This window comes from Macadamia integrifolia, unplaced genomic scaffold (genome assembly GCF_013358625.1).
Source record: "Macadamia integrifolia cultivar HAES 741 unplaced genomic scaffold, SCU_Mint_v3 scaffold1072, whole genome shotgun sequence".
NCBI lineage: Eukaryota > Viridiplantae > Streptophyta > Magnoliopsida > Proteales > Proteaceae > Macadamia > Macadamia integrifolia.
Window position 1 is genome coordinate 116,676 of NW_024868074.1, and position 13,967 is coordinate 130,642.

At 38.4% G+C, this 13,967-nt stretch overlaps 1 protein-coding gene across 1 annotated transcript; it reads right to left on the reverse strand.

The window, feature by feature from the left end:
- Positions 1–396: 396 nt before the first annotated feature.
- Positions 397–8,394, reverse strand: LOC122062550 (D-lactate dehydrogenase [cytochrome], mitochondrial-like). Its single transcript, XM_042626178.1, has 6 exons — positions 6,979–8,394; positions 6,629–6,691; positions 2,642–2,721; positions 2,345–2,475; positions 1,498–1,541; positions 397–651 (listed from the first exon to the last, which is right to left on the reverse strand). The coding sequence occupies exons 2-6, from the start codon at positions 6,656–6,658 to the stop codon at positions 532–534; spliced, it is 405 nt and encodes a 134-aa protein (XP_042482112.1). The 5' UTR covers positions 6,659–6,691; positions 6,979–8,394; the 3' UTR covers positions 397–531.
- Between the last annotated feature and the right edge of the window lie 5,573 nt (positions 8,395–13,967).

The window sequence follows — 13,967 nt, forward strand, 5'->3', positions numbered from 1 at the left end:
AATGGTCAGAGGATGGACCCAATATTTGGTGGGTCCCATGTAAGAGATGAGTTCTAATGCAGAGGAGAATGTAGAAATTTTGGCAATGGTTTTACTATCATCACGAGAATCTTCAGAGGAACATTTGAATCCCATATCACTGGATCATGACATTTATACCCCATGATTTCAATAGCATTTCCCAGTAGATGTTCAGATTCAAGGACGTCTTTTATCCCACTGCGACCATTCCTCTACCACACCTTGCGACCTAAAAGAGATATTAGGGTTTTCTTACTAATAGATAGGTTCTAAAATATATTATCTTCCATAACTGATCATTAAAGTGATCAGAAAATGGCGAAAAGAAAATACAGAAACCAGATAATAAAGAACGGAAAAGGGTGCTATTTGGGATAATCGAAGTAAAAAAGCTAAGCTCACATGCTTTTCATTATTATCCACAATATGAAGTATGGATTACAATTTTTTCAGACTTCTCTCCTAAAATAGGAGGGCATACAGTTTCTGCAATCTAAAGATGTATATAGCTTAGAAACAAACGTGAGGAGGAATCAATTTTCCTGGATTCATGATATTGTTTGGATCCAAGACTGCCTTTATTCTTTTCATTGTCCTCAAGGCCTCTATTCCAAGTTCCTTCTCAAGGTACTGGGAAAAAAAAACAACAAAGAAATTTCCATTAGGTCAATGGTACTTTCACTAGAACCTTACCATTTAAAAAAAAAAGCCACTAAACATGTAATTAGTTTCCGGAACAGCATATATATTGAACTGGTGCAGTAATAGCATCAGAGTATTCCTCCCAACATCGCGCCCCCCCCCCCCCCCAACCCCCACTCCCCACCCCCACCCCACCCCACCCCAACCAAAAAAAAAAAGGGAGTAGGGGGAAAGAATGCTTCTTGGTCATGCAGCCCCCGTGCCAGTGTGGGAGCCAAAGATGGCCCAGGCAGACATGGGCATGAACACAGGGTAGGTTTTTAGGTTTTCACAGAGGCCGTGGTGAAATGATGCCACCCTCTTGTGTCCGGATGTAGGGGTCGTGAGACCAGGGAGTGTTCATTTCTCCCCCCAAAAAAATATTATAATGTACAGTTTGAGTACATATCAGAATATCAGCCAGTACAGGGCATATTGATGCAGATGGTAAACATGCAGGTAAAAGATCTGTCAATTCTTTTACAGCCTTTTCTTTGATGCTAAAGTTTGAAAAGTTAATCCTTTGCATACACTCCAACGAATGTTACAGGAAATAAACATGAGGATAATCTCATCTACGCATACATATTGTAGTTTGGTGATCATTAATTCAATGTCGGAAAAGATAAGAGGTAAGGTAAACAATGTGAATACCCTAGTATAAACGCTTGATGCTATGTAAGAAGAAATTATCACAATTATGTCTAATACAGTGGTTTATGGGCTTATTCAAGGTGTGCACCATGAAGATGTAACAAAAATGGCACCCAACTAATGCATGACAGCAAGGCATACCTTCATTTTCCCAGTGCCGACACCATGTTCCCCTGTACATGTCCCTGTTCAATTATAAAAGCACAAAAGGATTTTATTATCGTGTTCAAACATTAAGGACTTCAGAACCGAAATATTTAGAACTGTGCTCGTACGATCTGCAAGAAGGTAGCAGAAGAGCAATAAATTTTATTTTAAATATACAACAATAACATCACTGATAAAATCCTATTCCTACCACTCTCTCTTTGTTACATAAGCAATCACTCACATGCTAAGAATGTTCCTAGGAGATTAACATGTTGCACACACACTTTCAAAACAGAAACCACATGAATGAAACCATTGCCAATTTATAATATGCATATGCAATGGGTTGCATCCAGATCAATATCTGCTATGGCACCTAATTGGAAATTCATATAGGTCTCAACTTCATATAGAAATCGGAAGCAACAGTTGGTGTCCGACATTGACATAGGTATCTGAAATGACAAAATTTGAAAAAACAGTGACTATTATTACAAAGGTCAGAGTTATCATTGACTCTTTATTACATAGGACATAGGTCAAAGTTATCATTTACTAACAACTGAGGAACCGATACAGATGGATGTATTCAAAAGAATAAAAATATTAAGTCATATAACATAACCACTTCACCCCTCAAACATAGCTTTAAAAGAAGTTGATTGGTGGAGCAGAACCTGTGCAGTCAACCCCCTTCAGTTGGGAAAATGCTAACCTAAGTTGAGTTAGAACAAGAAAATTATCCCACACTCCAATCAAGAAGCAGCGTTGATTAAATATTATAGCTTGCAAATATCACAAGTACCTTTGTACCAAAAAATTAAAATATCATAAGTACCTTCCATTGATAAGGCTGTATGGACCATGAAATGGTTTAGTCTCTCTGCTTCTTGCCTGTGTTCTTCATTATTGGGGTCAAAAAGGATCAATGTATGGAAGTTCCCATCACCAGCATGAGCAACAACAGTACTGATATCAGGAATTTCAAAGAAAATATTAACAACATCAGTGTTTATTTCTCATTATTCATTAGCATTAATATGTAAGTTCATAATATAAATTCACAATGGTTTGTGATAATAAACTATAGCATCCCCTTTTTGATTTGTTATAAATTCAGAACAGACCAACGTACCACACCAATGGCGATGCATCAAGCTCCTGCTTAGATCTTGAAATCAATTCTGCAAGCCGTGACAAAGGAACGCATACATCCTGGAAAGAAGGAAAATACATGAAAACGTCACCCAAATTTGATCAAGATCCAAAGAAAACTTTTCTAATAGAAATGACAGATGGTAATCAGCATCTAGTGGCAGAAGAGAAACTTTCAGTATATAATGGTGTTGAATAATGCGTTTACTGAAAGCTGGAGTATACTATAGACCAGTTTACTCGTGATGCCTGAGTTTTGGAAAAACAAACTCAGACTGTTTATCCCTTTTTGATAATAGAAGTACTGTTCCTTTTGCATTAATTCATTTCGATGTTTGGGGCTCTGCCTATCATGTCTCTGTTACTGGCTATTGATGGTTTGTTACTTTTATTAATTGCCACATTCGTTCTACTTGGATTTATTTATTGCATCATGAGAGTGAGGTTTTTCAGTGTTTTCGGGAATTTCATTGCATGGTTAGGACTTAAGGACACAATTTGATGCTAAAATCAAGATACTGTGAACTGATAATGGAAAGGAATATATGGAAGGCTCCTTCCAGTCTTACTTGGTTAATTATGGGATCATCCATCAAACTAGTTGTGTGGTTACTCTAGAACAACATGGTGTGGCTGAATGTAAGAATCGTCATCTACTTGAGGTTACTCGCTCTTTGACATTTGAGATGTAGGTCCCGACTCCCTATTGGAGTGAGGTTGTTTTCATTGCTGCCTATCTCATCAATAGGATGCCTTAACGAATACTTGGTTTTACAAGTCCCATTGAGTTGGTAACTGGGTCTTGTATTTTTGTTGTTCCTCCAAAGGTCGGTGGTTGTGTTTGCTTTGTTCGTAATCATCAAGTTCTGGGCAAGCTTGATCATCGTGGACTCCGGTGTATTTTTGTGGGCTATTCTCCCACTCAGAAGAGATACTGGTGCTATCATCCACCTCCTCGACGACTCTTTGTTTCAATGGATGTGATGTTTCGTGAGACCGAGGCTTACTTTCCACCTCCTCAAGGGGAGTCCTTTGCTGGTGAAGAGGTGATTCAGATACCTACTTTTGATTGTCCTTTATACCCTACCATAGATGGTGGTACTACTAAAAGGAATACTGGAATAAAGACTATAGATTCAAAGGTTCCCATTGGTCTAGCAGATATTGTTTAGGGGGAGCCATCAATTCAGGAGCAGGAGGCTCCCATTCAAGGGGAATCAAATTCAGCAGAAAACACAAGATGGCCTAGTGACACAGATATTCTCTCGCAAAAAAAAGGAGAACTGAAACTACCACTCATATTATCACTGCTACTCCATTGCTTCTTGATCTTGAGTCTTCCCTTCCGGGTATAACTTTTCCCCTCACTTTTGATCAGTCTCTTGATGTTCTTATTGCTCATAGAAAAGGCAATAGGACTTGTACTCAGCATCCTATTTCTAACGTGGTATCATATAATGCTCTCCCCATCATATCGTGCATTTGTGTCTTCCTTGTCCTCTGTTTCAATTCCTAAAACTTTGCAGGAGGCAAATGCAAAACTTAAGTGGAAAGAGGCAATGAATGAGGAGATGGGAGCTCTTCACAAGAATAACACATGGGATTTAGTTGTTCTTCCCCTGCAAAAAGCGACCAGTTGGGTGCAAATGGGTGTTCACGGTCAAGCATAATGCTGATGGGATTGTCGGTAGATATAAGGCAAGGCTGGTGGCAATGGGCTTTACTTAGACTTGTGGGATTGACTACCAGGAGACCTTTGCCCCTGTAGCAAAAATGAATACAGTTCGAGTTATCATCTCTCGTGCAGTGAACCGAGGATGGGAGCGACAACAACTGGACGTCAAGAATGCTTTTATTTATGGAGAGCTGACTGAAGAGGTACATATAGACATTCCACCTGGATACTCTAGTTCAAAAACACAAGGCAAAGCGTGTAGATTGAAGAGAGCTCTGTATGGATTAAAGCAATCTCCCAAGACATGGTTTGGTCATTTTCACAAGGCTATGATAGCTATTGGATATACCCAAAGTAATGCTGATCATACACTGTTTATTAAAAGGGTGGGTGATCAGATTACTGTGCTGATAGTATATGTGGATGTTATTGTTGTTACTGGCAATGATATAGATGAAATCTCTAAGCTCAAGGCCTATCTTGGTAAGAAGTTTGAGATCAAGGACCTAGGAAGACTAAAATACTTTCTTGGCATTCAGGTGGCACATTCAACCAAGGGTATTGTTTTCTCTCAGAGAAAGTATACCTTGGATCTCCTATCAGAGACTGGTATGATAGGATGTAAACCCTTGGATACTCCTATTGAGTTAACCCTTGTCTCAAAAGCAAGGAAGGTGAACCTGTTGATAAAGGTCGGTATCAAAGACTGGTTGAAAGACTCATATATCTATCCCATATGAGACCAGACATAGCTCATACAGTAAGTTTGGTGAGTCAGTACATGTATGATCCCTATTCCTCACATATGGATGTTGTAAGCCAGATTCTAAGGTACTTGAAGACTGCACTAGGAAATGGCATTTTATTTTCTCCTACAGATCACATAAGGATTGAGGCATACACTGATACTGATTAGGTAGGTTCTCCAGATGATTGTCACTCTACTACTGGCTACTGTGCATTTGTTGGTGGTAACTTGGTTACGTGGCACAGTATGAAGCAGTCAATTGTGGCTAGATCTAGTGCAGAGGTTGAGTTTCGAGCCATGGCGCATGGGATCTGTGAGCTACTTTGGTTGCATAGTCTCCTTCATGACCTGGGTGTGTTCATCCAGGTGTCGATGTTACTATATTGTGATAATAAGTAAGCCATCAGCATTGAACACAAACCTGTTCAACATGACCATACCATGCATGTCGAGATCGACAGGCATTTCATCAAGGAGAAGTTAGAACAAGAACTTATCTGTACTCCTTTTGGGCGAAGTGAAGATCAATCAGCAGATATTCTCACAAAGGGACTTGGTAGTAAATCATTTTATATTATTTTATCCAAGTTGGGTATGTATGATATCCATGCACCAAATTGAGGGGGTGTTGAATAATGCATTATTTCTCACTTAGACTACCATAAGGAGTAGGACTCAGACTACTATAAGGATTAGGACTACTATTTTTGCTATAAATAAGGGAGGATTGTGCCTATTAAGGCACAAGTCAGTATTTCACCAATTCTTCAAATGGGAAAGAAAGGCTTGCAAGGTGTGGGACAAAATGCTCAACTTTTCTAAAGAATCTACAATTTTGGCCAGACACAATAATTAAAAGGAAAAAATTAACATGATTTGCAGACAACAATTAAATGACTGGGTCCAACTTAAAAAATAATAAACAAAATTTTGAAACATGAAGTCCTCCAATTGTTTTATTTCATCACTTGGACAAGGTTTAGGCAGACAACATAAGAACCAAACCAGTTTAGGTTGTAAACAGAAAGGCGAAAGAGAAAAGAGAGAAAAGTGTTGTAACTTGGGAGTCACAATCAATGAGATTGGGACTGCCCTATTATATAGACTAACTATTACAAGTTACAAGTAACCTACTAGGAATAGTAAACTCAAGAAAGGAAACAAAACTAGCTTACTAATATAACTCACCGAGGTCCACAAGGACCAGACCAAAATTCCCCTAGGAAGAGGAATCATGACTTATGCTGAATAACAAGCCACGATTCCTCTTTGTCTAAGGAATTGACTTCTAACATAGGTAAAGACTGCAATAGTTATCAAATATGCTATGCTGTTAGTCAAAGGCTGAAAGGTGCTTAATGTAGGCCAAAGAAGTGGAAATGCAATCTTGTGTTTACTTTCACAAAGTTGCCCCATAACATGGAATAGATTAGATTGAATCTCAACTAACTTTTCAAATCAGCCAAAAAGAAAAAAAAAGAAAGAAAGAGAAAAAAAAAAGGTATATAACAACTTAAAAAATTGGGAACTAATTACAAACTGACCGAAATCATTGCTTCAAAACTAGGCTCCATTGCGAAACAAGCCCACAGTGCTTCCTTCCTTACCTACATGAAAAGAGGAAAAGCAGAAAACAACCAAATCTGATTACTGGATTCGATAAAGAAGGAACACAACAACTATTATTAATAATACTTCACAAGAGTCAATTCTACAATAATAACAAGCAGTATTTCAACTCTGTCAAGGAGGATATCATAATTGATAAATATATACAGCAACTAACTGGATTGACCAAGGCCTGACATACTGAAAATAATAAACTAGGACATGTAGATAACAATTAATCTGTATACAAAGTTGGATTTGTAAAAATATAGATAAACCAATTTACCTTCCAAAGTTCCTTTTTAGCTTCAGGATCCTCTGCAAAGACAAAATTAGTACCATTGTGCTCAGACGCAATCTTCTGAACAATTAATGTCTGCTCACGTGAATATGCTTCTGCATATCATAAAGGAATCAGCAAAAATGTCAGTGAAAACTGAAGATTAGTGAATATAAAAAATATGATCAACCATCCGGTAGAGAACTTGATCTGCTCATAAATAAAAGGCATGATCCGCACTTTGGTTTGATAGACTAAAGTTGTGACTTAATTTTAAAGTCAAAGAGTGTATGCCATACACACTTGGGGATGGATCCATTATTTGAAGAATCCATCCTTAACTCTCAAAGATTCAGAGTAGTTTGTGGGCCACCCACCGCCAACCATAGGGATTGGTGATAAGATTTATTACACTGCATTAAGTTCAGGAACATTCACATAATTTTTTTTTTCTAGTATTAATGAAACAGAACAAATGATACAATCATTTAATGGGGGTTCACTTTTAATTTTTATTTATTTATTTTGGATGGCCACATAAACCTCGGAAATCCCAGCATTTAATGCTTAAAAAGTAAATATCATTCACTTTTGACTCTTTGCAAAAAGAAAAATCCATATTCCTGCAAGTAATATATGATAAGAGATTTTTCTCCGATATTCAACTATTCAAGGACTGCAACATAAAGATGAAATGCTAGCAGGGAAAGAAAGGCTTTCTAGAAAATTTCCCTATCATCCTCTCCCCACTGTGATCTACATATAAATTATATGTGACAGGAGAAAGAAATGTAGAAGAATCATATTAGAAATCTCCCCTAAAGCAGAAAAAGATAAAACCAGATACACCCCAGAAAAAAACATCCTCAAGAGGAACAAATTATCACATTTGGGTGGAGGAAATGTACAACCATTTTTATTTCAAGATGCTCAAAAGCATTGTTGTCAGGAAGACAATGCGACCAAAGGTAGTGGCCAGGCGGGCTAGATCGTGCCATGTAAAGTGGTGAGCTTTTGGCTTAAAATACTATTTTTTGTTCTTCAATTTTAATTTTAAAAAAGGATGTATGTGTAAGAAAAAAAAATTATTTCTACACTGATAAAAATACAAGGACTTATGTAACAAATAAATAAACTACTTTTTTTTTATAATTAAATACAGATAACCAAGTTTTTCTTGGAAGGTTCCAACTACTCAGTCTTCTTCCCCTACTCCCCAACGCGAGATGATGGAGACGATTGGCAAAGATGAATTGGATGACCAAAACAAGCATGTATTCCCTCCTTCTTCCTCTACATTCCTCGCCTTCTTTCTTTCTTTACAGTGATGACGGTGACAGACTGGCAATCCTGCTGCAACTTTTCCCACGGTAGTGGAAGCTGCTACTACTTCCCCCCATGTTTCTTTTTATCTTCCATTCTCTATAGTTTTATCCACATTTACACTCTTTTCCTTCATGTCCCCTGTCCCCTGTCCCCCCCCCCCACGCACACACACACACAATTTCCCTCATTTTCCCTTTCTTTTCTCTGTATATTTTGTCTGGGCACCTGAAAAACTAGGCGACAGGTGGACTAAGGGTTCAAACACCCTTGTCACCACCTAAGCAACACCTAGAAAACTATGCTAAAAAAAAGTTCTGATTTGCTTGAACAAATGAAATGTTACTCTGGTGCAAAAAACCTAGAAACTGAACACTTTGGCAATTCATCACAACCTGCAATTAGCCATTTCAATTGTAACAACCAAATCTAAAAGAGATCCTTAAGAGACACTGGATAGGTAAAATTCAGAACAAATTAAAAATGAACACATGAATGAATCCAGAGTGACACTAGATGCACGGATTGGTCAACAGTTGGTTTAGATTCAGCCAAACAGAGTGCAATGGTTAAACGAGTGGCTTTATATTCACATGGTGATAACTGTGCCATAGACTCAGGCATGTGCATACTTCATAGTTCATACATCACCACCCCTTTATTTTTATTTTTTTATGAAAACTACTACTCTTACTCTTAAAATGAAAAATTCAATTCCAGTGCATTCAACTTTCAGAATGCCACTACCATACAAAATCCGATGCAGATGAAGGTAACTTAGGCCCAAATCACTTGATATGGAATTCAATTTGGAAAGTAAAGTGACAAAGAAGCCCATTGGTTGACAAACCTTTGTAAATGACTTCCTTGCACATTTAATCAGGAAATTGACAAAAAAACATAATTTTAGAATCTGACATGTGGGAGAACAGCAAAGGAAATGCAAGTCACTTGAAACAGGTTGTCCTTGAGCACAGCACATTAGAGAACAGATTCCTTGATTTTATTGTCAAATTTTGTAGGTTAACAAAAAAAAGGGTTTCCATATTCAGAATGATGTCAGATTAAATTTCCTGCACCTTTTCCCATTTAGCACTTCCTATTCTATCTCGTGTCAATGAAGTAGCAATATCTAGGAAATAAAGAGTGCAACACAGTTCAGGTGATACTAAAACTCTGCAACACTGATCCATCTAGAGAATCCATACTTTCAAAAGTGGTTTCTCATGAAAAAAAGGGGGGGGGGGAATTCTTCAAAGCTTCACTTTCTGGCTGAAAATGGAATTTTTAATAAAGTAATTCACCCCCACCTTTGTTTCTATCATGAACATTTGAACAAAATTTAGAAAGTAAAAACTACATTGTTTCTGCAACAAACTACTCAAGAGGATATCAAAGATCTCTTCCCATACTGAGTGGCAATCCTAATTTCAGTTTAGGGTAATATGACAAGTATTTCATGAGTACTGCCAGGTGTTACTATGTATAACCCAAATTTGTCCAGGGAAAGCTTATGGAGATCTGAGTCCTTTCCATACTGAGTGGCGATCCTAATTTCAGTTTAGGATAATATGACGAGTATTTCCATGAGTACTGCTGGGTGTTTCTGTGTTACTAATACTAAATATAACCCACGTTTGTCCAGGGAAAACTCATGGAAATCTGAGTCGATTGAATTTGCAATACACCCAACTTGAAGCAGAAGAACAAACATTTGTGCAGCTGTTTCCTATTCTTTTCTTTTTTTCATCAGAAAAAAAAATTGTATTCATTTCTTTATACAGATAATTACAACTAATTTGGTATCCGTCAATGCCCCCCCGCCCCCCAAAAAAAATATACCATCTGCACATCAGGCAAGCAACACCAAAAAATAATAATAACAAAACAAAATTAATAAATATAATTCAATCTTCGGCAGAGCGCGCTATTAGTAAGCCCATTAGATTTTGGGAAAATCTAGTCTTCATCTTGTTCGGTTGGTTCCATGACCATGATGTTAAAAGTGTCCTGTGGGCATGGTTTAAAGTATCTCCTTTACGATATGATACTCTCCAATATGTATCTTTAATTTACCAATACTAATACTTTAATCCTTGCTCTTTAGCATATCTTAGCGTATCTCCGATACGATACAATACCCTCCGATAAGTATCTTAAATTTGGCCGACCGATACCGATACTTTAATCCTTGATCGTGGGTGTTACGGTATTATGATGTCTAGTGTACCAAGGGATAGTGTGAGTTATAGCTGGATTAGTTCAGTTATTATTTCCTTTTCTAGTTATTTCTCTTTATTGTAATTAGACTTAGACTCTTAGTTGGAATCCTACTTAGAGTTGATAACTTATTTAACTTGATGTTACATAAGGAATGGGTTAGACCAGGTATGGGCCATTCTTTGAAGCTTGGAGCATGTGATGATAAAGAATTTGTAGATAAACATCAGTACAGGTGACTTGTTGGAAGACTAATCTAACTGTTATTCCCCTTGATATTTCGTTTGATATGGGTGTTATACTCAGTTCATGGAAAATCCTAAGCAGGCTTATTGGAATGCCTCTTGTCACATTTTGAGGTATTTTAAAGGTGCTTCTGGGAAAGGTCTTGTTCAAAAAAAAAGAGGAGCATCTAATCACCTTTAAGAGTGGACAACATAGTAGCCAAATAGATTTCTTTCTAACTAGACAAATTGATAGGTTATCATGTAAATATTGTAGATGTGAAGAATGCATTCCTCCATGGAGATTTAGAGGAGGCAGTGTATATGCAGCCCTCTTGGTTTCAAGTTTACGGGAGCCGATGGGAAGGTGTGTCTCCTAAAGAAGGCACTTTATGGTCTAGAGCAATCACCAAAGGCTTGATTTGAGAGGTTCAGACATGCCATTCTAAAAAGAGTCAAGCTGACCACACATTATTTACCTAGTGAGGTAATGGCATCATCCCTCCCCCAGGTTCTTAGTTCTGGTTAATGGCAGCCCTACATGATTCTTCTCCCCTTTAGCTAGAATTAGGCAAGGGTGCCCTTGCTCCCCTTATATCTTTTTCCTGGCTATGGAAGTCCTTTCTAGAAGCCTCCAATCTGCCACAGATATGAACCTTATAGCCCCCATCCCAAAGTGTAAGGCCTTAAAGCTCACCCTCGCTTTTGTTGATGACCTAATGATCTTCTCCAAAGCAGATGGCCCTTCTATTGATAGTATAATATCTTGCCTGGATCAGTTTGCTAAGATGTCTGGTCTTCATATGAACCAAGGATTAAAGTATCGGTATCAATCGCCGTATCGGTCGATCAAAATTAAGATACGTATCGGAGGGTATCTTATCGGATCGGAGATACGCTAAAGATATGCACATAAATGGATATGAAACATATTTTTAAACACTTTTGCATAAAAAATTTATTAAAAAAAGCTATTGATAACATGTATTATGCATAAACACTAAATTGAGGGTATTGCACTAAGAATTCAATGTTTGTAGTTGTCCCATAAATGTAAAATCCTTGTTCCCAACCTTGATTTCCACTTTAGTTAGAGAGAAATATGGCTGGCAACAACTTTGGAACAAAAACCCCTCAAAAAATCGTGTTTTTTGAAAAAATACCCATCTTGGCCATTATATGACCGTAGCGCACTGTATCGGTACATACCGATACTCACCGATACGTACTGATCGATACATACCATTACGTACTAATACTCATTAATATGTACCGATCGATACATACAAATACTCATCGATATGTACCGAAACATATATTTCACATAGATTTTATATTTTTCATAGAGTATAAATACGTATTGATAGTGTATTGGTGCATATCAATATGTATCGTAGGATATATATCGATACGAAAGGATTTTAAAAATTTCATGTATCGTATCGGTCAGCTAAATTTAAGATACGTATCGAAGGGTATCGTATCGGTATCGATATCGGAGATACTTTAAACCATGATATCAATCCAAGAAAATCTCTCTTATTCCTGTCTGGGATTTCGAAAGGATCCAAACCTACCTTTATTGAGAAAACTGGGTTTAACCTTGGATCCCTCCTAGTCAAGTATTTAGGGTTGCTTTTAATTCTTGCAAGGCTCACTGCCCATCATTGCTCTCCTATGTTGGATCTTATCAGGAAGCTCCTTCAGCTTTGGAAAGGAAAGCTTCTATCTTTTGTTGGGCGCCTTGAGCTTATTAGATCTGTCCTCCAAGCATCTTACATTTACTGGTCGGGAATCTATGGCCTGCACAAGTCCATCACCACAAAACTGGAATTTATCTTTGCTGCCTTCCTATGGAAAGAGGGTGAATCCTCCAGATTCCTTCGCCCCCTTAGTTGGGCAGGGTTTATCTTCCCAAGAAGGAAGGAGGGTTGGGTTTGAGAAGGATTAAGGATGTGAACACTGCAGGAATCCTCAAATTGATCTGGAAAGTGGCCTAAAAAAAGAAAAGCATTAGGAGAATTGGGTCTACTCTGACATGCTCAATTGCTCAGGCAAGACTCCTTTTGGTCTGTATGCATCTCATCGGATGCCTCCTAGGTGTGGCGTAAGATGGTCTCCCTCAGAACTATTGCTTATAGAATTATTTCAGCTCGGATTTGTGATGGTTCCTCCACCTTTCTCTGGCTCGACTATTGGTACCCTATGGGGCTCCTCTTCAGTCTTCTCAATGCCGAAGCATCTATAGCTTTGACCTTCATAAGCTTTCCAGGGTTGCGGACATTATTTCTCAGGATCATGGTCCCCCCGGCCCCTTTCCTCTCCCCTCATAGCTGATGTTTGGAATTCTCTGCCTTCCATCTCTTCTGATGGCCTCCCAAGTAGTGACACTCTTCTATTGACCCACTCCCCGAACGGCTCCTTTTCTGCCAAAGTGGTGTGGGAATTTGGTCCGAACTCAGGGCCCCTCTTCCCCTTGTCTAGCACAAGCTCATCTGGTTCAAGTGTCATATCCCTAGGCAAAGCTTCACGGCCTGGAGAGTTTTAATGAAGTGCCTACCCTCACAATCCTTCCTCATTCAGAGAAGGATTCCTACCCCTTTGGCCTACTATCTTTGTGGTTCTGATCAGGAAGACATTGAATACCTTTTCTTTGCTTGCCCTATCTCGTCCTCCATCTAGGCCTAGTTCTTTCCAAGCGCTAGTCGACTAGTAGAAGAATTCTCCCCTTTCATAAGGAGTGGATCTGGGTGGATATGACCTTCCCTGGGAAGACTATTTTTGATATTATGGGCGAGCTTGCCTTCTGTGTAGCCATTAATCAAATTTGGAGGGAAAGGAATCATAAAAAATGGACCTCCAACTCTCGGCCTATCGGAAAGATTTGGAACTCCATATTTTTTGATGTCAAAGCCAAGATCTCAAAAGACTCATCATCTTGTTCCCCTTCCCTAAGAAATACTCACATTGTAGCCTCCTGGGAGCTTCCTAGATCTATGATCAGGAGCCCAGGCTCTCCCTGAAGTCTTCCCTCTTTTCCCCCTCCCCTCTTTAGGGGCCTGTATGTATTTTCTTCTCCAGTGGTAATGAATTATTTATTCACCCAAAAAAAAACATACCCTAGCTTTCCCCTACTCCACAAGGAAAGCCTCACTGAATGTGCCCCGTCCTAGTAGTTAGTATTATCCAACTTCATAATGGAAATCTGGATATTTGGGTTTTCAAAGG

What these genes read in the sequence shown, in the direction of transcription:
- LOC122062550 (XM_042626178.1), bottom strand. Translation starts at nt 6,658, where the DNA reads ATGGAGCCTAGTTTTGAAGCAATGATTTCG. An exon ending in GATGCATCGCCATTGGTGTG is followed by an intron (nt 2,476 to 2,641) that starts GTACGTTGGTCT and finishes TCCTGATATCAG; the next exon opens with TACTGTTGTTGCTCATGCTG. An exon ending in TCGGCACTGGGAAAATGAAG is followed by an intron (nt 652 to 1,497) that starts GTATGCCTTGCT and finishes TTTTTTTCCCAG; the next exon opens with TACCTTGAGAAGGAACTTGG.